The 9,741-nt window shown below is 43.8% G+C and overlaps 1 protein-coding gene across 2 annotated transcripts in view; it reads left to right on the top strand.

Moving 5' to 3' along the window:
• The first annotated feature begins 636 nt into the window (after positions 1 to 636).
• Positions 637 to 9,741, top strand: part of PLG (plasminogen) — a 53,209-nt gene continuing 44,104 nt past the window's right edge. The window contains exons 1-3 of one of the 2 annotated variants that reach the window (XM_014589244.2): positions 637 to 842; positions 6,266 to 6,401; positions 7,868 to 7,974. In XM_014589244.2, the coding sequence (XP_014444730.2) occupies positions 653 to 842; positions 6,266 to 6,401; positions 7,868 to 7,974 (433 nt within the window). In that variant the 5' untranslated portion in view covers positions 637 to 652. The remainder of the gene's footprint in view (positions 843 to 6,265; positions 6,402 to 7,867; positions 7,975 to 9,741) is intronic. The other variant, XM_006152249.3, reaches the window with a different exon arrangement.

Genomic DNA, 9,741 nt, shown 5'->3' with positions numbered 1-9,741 from the left:
TTCCTCATATTAAAATAAGACTGGGGCCAACAAGTTGCATGGTGATTAAGGTGCTGGACTCCCATGTGGCTGATCACAGTTTGAATCCTGGACCTCGTGTCTTGAATCTCCTGCTGGGTATGTGTGCATGCATGCCCAAAATCCTGAGAGGAGAATGGAGGAAAAGGGATTACCTGGTGTGACCATCCTCTTTGGAGGGTGATTTCTCTCTTTCTCTCTCACTGTTTCTGTCTCTCTCTGGTGAGTGAGTGCACATGCCTAATGGCAAAAAGAGAAAGAGAGAGAGAGAGAGAAAAGAAAGAAAGAGAAGAAGAAAGAAAGAAAGAAGAAAGGAAGGAAGGAAGGAAGAGAAAGAAAGAAAGAAGATGAGGCTAGTAATTTGGCATATTGTGGAGGTGGAGTGAGACTATGGGCTGGCACCACGTGGCAATGTCTGCCATCAGGAGACACTCTGTGAGCTATCCTATCCTTTAATCCAGAAGAATGGGAATGTAGCAAGAGGGAGGGGAGTAAGACTAAATGGGAAGATGGAGGCTGGGGGAGGGGAGGAAGGAGGAAGGACAGCAGTGCTGCCTGGGGTGGGGGGCAGCTTTCACCACTTCCCAGCATTATCGCACTCTGCTCTCCAGTGTTGTAAGATCTGCCCCAGGTAATGTTTGCACGTTCTGATGGCTTGCCTGGGCCTCCCGGAGAATCATTAACTTCCTTTAACTGTCTAGTCTGTGGATGTCAGTCGACACATCCTGAACGGGACGGACACACTGCTCTCCAGATGCTGCTGGCCAGTCCCACGATGGAACATAAAGAAGTGATCCTTTTACTTCTCCTATTTCTAAAATCAGGTAAGAGGTGTTTTTTCTTTTGTTTTGTTTTGTTTTTCACTTCAATCATTACTTTGTCCTGACAGTGTATTAAAAATGAATACACAATGACTTTTGCTACGTAAAGTTACCCCTTCAAAATCTAACATAAGATTGAGGATTGCTTCAAGAAGTAAGTTTAACTTCTGGGACCAGCAGTTAGTGTAATGACTATGTCACTGAACTCCCATGTAGTCGACCACGGTTCAAGTCCCGGACTTGGTGGCTTAAACTCACGCCGGGCGCGTGTGCATGCGTGCCCAAGATCCCAGGAGGAGAATGGAGAAGAAGGGATTGTGGCATGGCCATTCCCCTTGTGGGGTGATTTCTCGCTTTCTATCTCTCTGTCTCTCTCTTTCTGGAGAGTGCACATGCCCTATAGTAAAAACCTCCCCCCCCCCAAAAAAAAAAGAAGTTTAACTTCTCTGTGAATATTGTCCAAGTGCTGGGGACAGAAGAATTGAGAAAGTTAGGAGTGACTTTTCAAAGCCAAATGTCTCAACCCAAAGGATGGCTGGTTTAGTTGGGGAAAAAAAAACCAGTAACACAAACAACCCAGACACTAACCCAGGTTAACGTCTTTGCCTGGTCCTCAGCAGCTTGATTAATTTACAACATTTTTAATAAGGTGTCATATTCACTTTGCTTCCAAATTTAAACAATGAAATATCTCTTTAAGTATGTCTGTGTATTGACCATGTAGTTCTCTATTTGTTAGGCTTTAAGAAAGGCTTTCCACAGGAGTATGTTTGCTTCTTATTGTGCCTGGAGAAATCACAGGCATCTGATTTACCAAATGATGCATGCACATTGTAATTCAAGGCACACTTATCTAGTGCTTGCTGCAGACCACGTACTAGCTTTTTTTTTTTTTTTTTAACAGAGATTTTTGCTATAGGGTGCGTGTGCTCACCAGAAACAGAAAGCAAGAAATCACTGCTCAGGGGGCACAGCCATGCTGCAATCCCTTCTCCTCCAACCTCCTCTCACAATTTTGGGCACGCACACACACATGCTGGCATGATTTCGAAGTTGCCAGTTTGGGACTTGAACCGCAGCTAGTCATGTGGGAGTCCAGCACCTTAGCCACTACACCACCTGCTGGCCCTGGCCAGGCACATTCTTACACATACATATTAGAGCTTTAAAAAGGCCATTAAAATGAGCCTTATGAGAAAACTACGTATAAATTTCAAAATTTTTCTGCAACAAAATAAACTCACACTTGAATTCCACTTTTTCAGTGAACTTTGAAGCCCCCAGTACATATGTGTGAATGTTTGTGTTCGTCCCTTACTAACACCAGCTAATTTAGCGGGTGGCATAGCAGGGTAGTGTATTCACTCCTATTTTACAGATGAGGAAATCTAGATTTAGGAAAATCCTATCATTTGACAAATGACCAAACTCCCAAATTAAAGAAGCAAAGACACCATGACTTAAAACAGGACTCCCCAAGAAGAATGAGTACTTTCCTTTCCTTTTCAACTTCATTTAAGCCTTTTAAAGAACAATCTAGTAGTTCTTCTTCTTCTTCTTTTTCTTCTTTAAATTTTTTTTTTTTACATTTATTTATATATTTATTTGTTGTCATTTTCAAGCCACTGGGTCCAGGACTTGAACCATGTTTGGCCATGTGGGAATCCAGTACCTTAACCACCATGCAACCTGCTGGCCCCAATAGTAGCTTTTCTTTTTTAAAACAGCTTTATTGAAATACAGTTCACATACTGTATCATTCAACCATTTAAGGCATACAATCCAGTGGTTTTCAGAATAGTCAGGGTTGTTCAACCATCACCATAACAAATTGTGGAATATTTTCATTGCACCTAAGACTCTCCACTCTCCTTTGCTGTTACCCTCAATCTGTAGCCCCTGGCCAGGACTGGCAGGTGGCGTGGTGGTTAAGAGTGCTGGATTCCCACATGGCCCACCAAGGTTCAAATCCTGGACCTGGAGCGTTGCTTTCTCACTTTCCCTTTCTCTCTCTGGTCAAAATTTAAAAATGATAATAATAGCAAATAGAATTAAATAAATATTAAAAAAAAATCTGCAGCCCCTGGCAATCACTAATCTACTTTCTGTCTCTATAGCTTTGCCAATTTTGAACTTTTCCTATAAATTGAATCCCACATTATGTCAGTACTTCTTCATATAAACACTGTATAGGTACTTGAAACTCAATCTACAAATTACCAGATAATTTTGCAAACTGTATGTTTGAGTCAAATACATTTGAATTTAGTGGGAGCCATTAAAAGACATCAAAGAATATACAGAATAGGAAAATAATAAAGGGATTGTTGTGGGGAATGGTTGTGTGTGTGTGTGTGTGTGTGTGTGTGGTATGCATATTCTATTTCAGTCCAGAAAAGCAGGACTTGAAACACTATATACTTATTCACTGGGCTACAGCCAGAGGTTGGAGCACACTTCTCTGCTACGGGATTAACATATGTCATAACCAACCTAGGAGGAAACTTCATTCGTAAGCTCTTTCTGAAAGAAAGGTATTTACCCTTGCTTTCTGTAGGCGTGCTTTATCTTTCCAGTGCACAGAAATGCCTGGAAGAGAGAAAACTTTCTTTTACACATATCCCCAGGGGGAGGGAGAGGGAGAGCTTACACTTTACAAACTAAGTTTCCCTTTTGTACACACAAGAATGCATGCACACACACACACTGCGGTGATGAAGAAATTCCACATGAGCAATAAAGTATACTGTTTCAGTGGCCATGTACATCTACACTGGACTATAATATAAGAATATTTTCCCTACTAACAGGTGTGTTTAATGCCAACAAACATGATTAAATCACATGACTACATGAGCCCCGAAGGTGACTAAGAGGGAGAAAAGATTGAGAGATTTTTTTAAATATTGATTTTTGGGGGGGGACAGCAGATACTAAGGTGGGTCTCAGCAGCTACATGCCATGAGACGTAGCAATGACACAGTTAAACATAGCTTAATCAAAGGGTGATCCAAATGGAAGTTTTCTCTAACTCTTTGTAGAATACATGTCACTGAGATAACGAGTGTTCTAAAATGACCAAAGCACAACTCAAGTTGGAGGAAAATGCAGGGTGCAGACATGGATATGGGCCGGGGTATCTCTCTCTCCATTATGTATGTATTTTCATTTACCTAAGGGTGCATGGGCCCGAAAGAGAGAGAGAGAGAGAGAGAGAATAAGAAAGCATCCCCCTGGGGGATGGGCACGCTGCAATCCCTTCTCCTCCCTATCTATCTCCTTTTGAGATTTGGGGCATGCTCGCACTTGTCCCTGGAGTGTTCCTCAAGCCCCTGGGTCCGGTACTTGAACCACACATTTGGCCATATGAGATCCAGCCGCCTCAGCCACCGTGCTACCCACTGGGCCCTCTCCATACTCTGATGCATCTATCAAGTGCTTTTTAGTGTGTTGAAGTTTAAATCGCATCACTGAACTTCCTGTTCAATCATCTGTCCTTTCAGTGTAGATCTTACATTGAGGAAGACCGAAGTTGGGAGAGGGTGGATTTTAGAAGGTGACTTTGTATTAACCTCTTAGAGCTCACCCCACCCCCACCACTGCCTCGTTTGTTCTGTCAGGTGGTCAGGAACACCCTTTCTGGGAAGGAGAATCTGACCCTTAATGATCTTCCTACTAGGTCATTTTCATCAGCATACAAACACGCTCTAGAGAGCCTCAGCTCTAATAAAACTCCATGGCTGCACATTCCTTCTAATAACAGGGCTCTTCCCCACTCCCTGCCTCTGACGAGCGCTGGTCTCTCGTGCTGTCCCAGGCCTGCCCCATTCAGTCTTCAACTCACTCCAGCTGGCTTTTGTCCCCACCACTCCCCTCGAGCGGCCAAGGTTGCCATGTTGCCTAATCCCATGGAAACTTGGCTATCTTCATTTTATTAACCTGCCCTGGCTTATTCCTCTGGGAGAGTCACCAGCATTCTGTACCAAAAGGAGGAAGCTGACATCCCCAGGCTTGGGACAGAGCTCCCGGAGCAAGGCCGGGAACTGGGCAGTGTGTGGTGGGGACAGGCGGTGCTCCTTCAGCCACTCTCTACAGTAACGAGGTGGAAAGCAACCTTCACACAGATCGCTGGCCTCGGGTTTTACCTCAGGAAAAACGAAGGCCAGCATTGGTCCCAGGCTCTGGTTTTCTGATATATTTTTACAAATCGATTACAATTTCTTCTGAAGTGCCAGCTGCAATTATTTCTCTGCAATTAGTGGTGATGTGTCACTGTGCTAAGCCCAGAATAAAAGTGACCTTGAATTGCAGATGAGATTCTGACTCTCCAGTAATCTTTGCCCAAGATGGCACAGTAATTTAGTTCAATTTTTATTTATTCTCGACATCAGAAATCAGAATTTTAGTCTCTTGAGGAGGAACCGTCCCGAGAATGCTTATTACCAGTTAAAGAGAGAGCTTCGCCACCAAAGCCTGTGTCACTGGAAATCAAACAATGGCCTCCAAGTCGCATTTGTGCTCCGTATTGTACAAGTCAACACACTTGGTAACGAACTTCCACTGGTGGTATTCTATTGTTCCATCATGACATGGCAACTGATAGTAGATACTGGGGCCAGCAGGTGGCATAGTGGTTAAGAGGCTGGACTCCCACATGGCCAACTGTGGTTTGAGTCCCAGACCTAGTGGCTTGAAAATCATGCCAGGTGCATATGTGTGCATGCCCAAAATCCTGAGGGGAGACTGAAGGAGAAGGGATTGCGGCATGGCCATCCCCGCTGAGGGAATGATTTCTGTACTTCTCTTTCTCTGTCTCTTTCTCTATCTCTCTCTGGCAAGCGACACACCCCATGGCAAACACCTAAGAACAAACAAACGACAACAACAACAAAAATGGTTATCAGGACCAGCAGATGGCATAATAGTTACATTGCTGGACTCCCACATAGTCTACAGCAGCTCATGTCTGGGACCTGGTGGCTTCAAACTCATGCCAGGTGCGTGTGCGTGCCTGCCCAAAATTCCAAGAGGAGAATGGAGAGGGGGATTGTGGCATGGCCATCTCCTTGGGAATGATTTCTTGCTTTCTGTCTCTCTGTCTCTCTGGCAAGCACACATGCCCTATGATAAAAATCTTTCTAAAAAAATAGATTATCATTCACTCTTATTTAAATTTTCACGCCTATGAGTACAGTAAAATAAACATTGTTACATAGTTCTATTCTACCCATTGATTGATCTAGTCAATCTTAACATATCACAGTCTGTTCATGGAACTGTTTTTCTATTTTACTCACAACTATCCGTCTTGCTTTGAATAACATGCATTTGGTTGATACAAAGGAGACAGACTGAAAAGCCATGATAGTTACATCATGGTGGTGATTAATTTGACCAATTGTTCTGCTTTTGTCTTTCATTTTTAGGTCAAGGAGACAGCCTGGATGACTATGTGAACACCCAGGGGGCGTCGCTGTTCAGCGTCACTAGGAAGCAGCTCAGAGCAGGCAGTGTCGAGGAGTGTGCTGCGAAGTGTGAGGTGGAAACGGAATTCGTCTGCAGGTATTTTCACTGTGGCCACAGCCGTACAGAAATCTGGCTGTCTGAGATACAAGAAATTTACTCACAGACGTATTAACAAAAATAGAATTTAGGTGGAAAGAGGGAATGGTAAACATGATGCTCTGTGAGGCTGAGCCTCATGGCAAGGTCCCCGGTTCATGTCTGGAGACCTCCCTAGTGCGTGGGCAACCTGGGGCTGGCAGAGGCTGGGGTTGGCAGCAGTGGCCGGCCCCCGTCGGGTGCTATCATCTGTCTGTTTCTCTCTGTGTCTCTCTCTGGCTCATGGAAGAAGTAAATAAATAAACTTTACAAGTTATAACAAAGAGGAAAGAGGACTTCATGGGACTGAAGTTTGGAACTATACTTGCAGAATATGAAGTCATACTAACAGCTTCTTGTTAAGGTTTTTTAGTGTCCCCTTTAGAAAAAATACCTCAAAAGGAAGTTAGTTACTTTTACACACACATGAACCTTAGCCGCGATAGTTCTGAGTTCTAGTTTTCCCACCGCCGGTGATAAATCTCTACTAATGACCACGTGAATGTCTTATTTATTGTGCTTTCCTTGACTAAAGAAAAAAGTTCATGTATTTTCTAATTGTCTTCTGCAGTACCAGATCCTAGGAGCAAAGACATAGAGATAGAAGACCCAGGGTCTGCCCATTTGTATTTATGGTAAGGAAATAAGATACAAAATAAAAAAAGAAAAGAGAAGAAAGAAAGGAAAGGAAAGGAAAGAAAGAAGGCAACCAATGTGAGGAATTGGCAAGTGGCATAATCAATGCATGCTTTATAAAGATTCAGAGGCAACAGCCATTCTGAGGGTGAGACAGCTGGAGGAGGCCCCAGGGACCGAGTGGGGCTCTGAGGATGCGTGAGATTTTGAGAAGCCCCGAGAAGGCAGGGAGGTGTCATAGCAGGGAGAGGGGCATGCCTCACACCCTCAGGTAGGAGCAGTGACTAGACCACGTTGGCCAGCTCCAGGCTTCGTGTGGTTGGAAGGGTGGCTGTGGACGGCTCGGGATGTCTGACTGTGCATTCGTGGCAGGACCACGTGGATGGGAAGGTGTGTGACAGAGGGAAAGTGTGGCCCGCAGAGGCAAAGGTTAAGGGGAAATGACAGGAGTCTGCAAGTCATAGTCATGCCAACGTGAGAATGGGCTTCATCTAATCAGGGTTGTTTCTTTCCAACACAAAAACAAATACTCTGGCATTAATGAAGAAAACGAGTGACAAAAGAGTAAAACACTTGGGACAAAAAAGAGCGAGGGTGATGGTAAGGGAAGCAGAGGGCAAGAGGAGTACTGCGTTGCTGTGTTCATCGCCAGAACCTCACCGACACCAACATGGACTGAAAGGCAGGGTTCTGAGCTCCCTGCTTCAGCAGAGCTACTTCTCCTTTGCAGTGTCTTACTCGTGCTTTCCTTGACTAAAGGAGAAAGTTAGCGTATTCTCTGTCTTCTGCAGGTCATTTCAGTACCACAGCAAAGAACAACAGTGCGTGATCATGGGGGAAAACAGCAAGACTTCCTCAATCATTCGCATGAGAGATGTCGTTTTATATGAAAAGAGAAGTGCGTATATTTTCTTCCTCCTCCTCCTCTATTTTTAGCTTTTATTCTTTGAGAACCGAGAGAATGAAGGCTTATTGGTGTAGGAAAATTGAATTCCAAGGTAGGGCAGGATTTGGCCACTAACCAGCCATGGCAGCTGGAGGGGTATCTTTTTGGTTTCATTTTTCTTTTTTGAAAAACAGGGGTAATCAGCAGATGGCATAATGGTTATGTCACTGGACTCTCATGTAGTTGACTGCAGTTTGTGTCCTGGACCTGGTGGCTTCAAACTCACACTGGGCATGTATGCGTACATGTCCAAAATCCCAAGAGGAGAATGGAGGGGAAGGAATTGTGGCATGGCCATCCTCCCTGGGGGTGATTTCTTGCTTTCTGTCTCTCTATCTCTGTCTCTTGGGTATGTGCACGCACCCTATAGCAAAAAATCTCTCTAAAAGAAAAGGAAAATGGAGGGATTAGATTCACAAAAATCAACTCTATCTCTATGATCCTAAAAATAGGATGCTTGAAGTGTTATTTTAATTGTAAGGAGGAGCTGGGCAGTCTAACCATTCTGTATGCCCTTGGCTTCCGGTTCTGTAGGGTGACCGTGGTCCTTGGGCCCTGACTTCTGGACTGAGTCTGGGAAATTAGAAACACTGAGGTGTTTTCAATTCCCAGGACATTGGGATAGGAGCAAAAATCTTTACTTTTCTTCTTGTAATTTTCACTTTCTATCTTCACTGACTATCTTTTTCTCAGACTCTGAAATGACTTTTGAAAACATGCGAAAGTTACATAGCTCCTTTTCTGCAGTTTCCTTTAAAATGAGGAGCTAGAGTCCCATTGTTTAAGGTAAGAGGTGGCCTCAATTCCAGTGGAAGTTGCTCGACTTTTTAGATATGCAAAAATTCCACGAAGTATGTACAGACATGTAAATGAATGAATGACACTTTCAAAACTATTTTCCATCCTCCCCTGTTGGCGAGGTATTAAGACTGTTTCTAATTTTAGCTCCCCAAATACCCCATGTCACAGATATTAAAAGGGACAAGAAATATCCTTCTGTATTTTTGACAATGACTGGCAACATTGTTTCTAGTCTCACTGCAAAACTCTAAATATGATTTTTAAAAGTATTTCCTTAGGTTAGAGTTATTTCTGTGCATGGCCCACCACCTCAGGTTTGATTAGCTGTACGCCTATGTACTTCCTTCCTTGCTTTTGTGTCTTTAATTCTTGAGATGAAAGCAGAGATTAAATCTGAAATTATTATTTCTTATTAATAGTGAGTGAAGGAGGAAGGAAATAGGATTCTCTACTATCTTCCAGATTAAAAAACAAAAATCCCACCCCATGGGAGTCTCTCTACAAAATGCTAACATTTAAGTATGTCAGTTGTAAATTGTTAACCAGGAGGAACCCGGGGGTGATCATAGGCTTAGTTTGCAGGCTGAAGTTTGAAGGCTCAGTTTGCTTGTTTTCAAGGTGAATGAAAGGGGCAGAAAGGTTATATAAACCCTGGTGGGTACAGACAAACAAGAGGCGGGGGAAAGTCAAAGGTCCGTCGTTCTGTGGCCCTTGTTTCTTTACTGTGAGATATTGCCCCACTGCTAATTGACCTGCCAGGCTCTTGCTGGGAACAATCAGAGTCAGGTCACATTTCCAACCGCACTGGGAGCCTTCTCCCTGTCCCTGCCCGAATCCAAGCCAACGTCACCTCTGCAGAGGCCTCTGCAGTCGCTGCCCCCGTGACCGCAGTGCGTAAGCGATGGCTTAGAAATGCAC

The sequence above is a fragment of the Tupaia chinensis genome, unplaced genomic scaffold (genome assembly GCF_000334495.1).
Source record: "Tupaia chinensis unplaced genomic scaffold, TupChi_1.0 Scaffold000346_1, whole genome shotgun sequence".
Lineage (NCBI taxonomy): Eukaryota > Metazoa > Chordata > Mammalia > Scandentia > Tupaiidae > Tupaia > Tupaia belangeri.
This window is presented reverse-complemented; position numbering and strand designations above follow the sequence as displayed.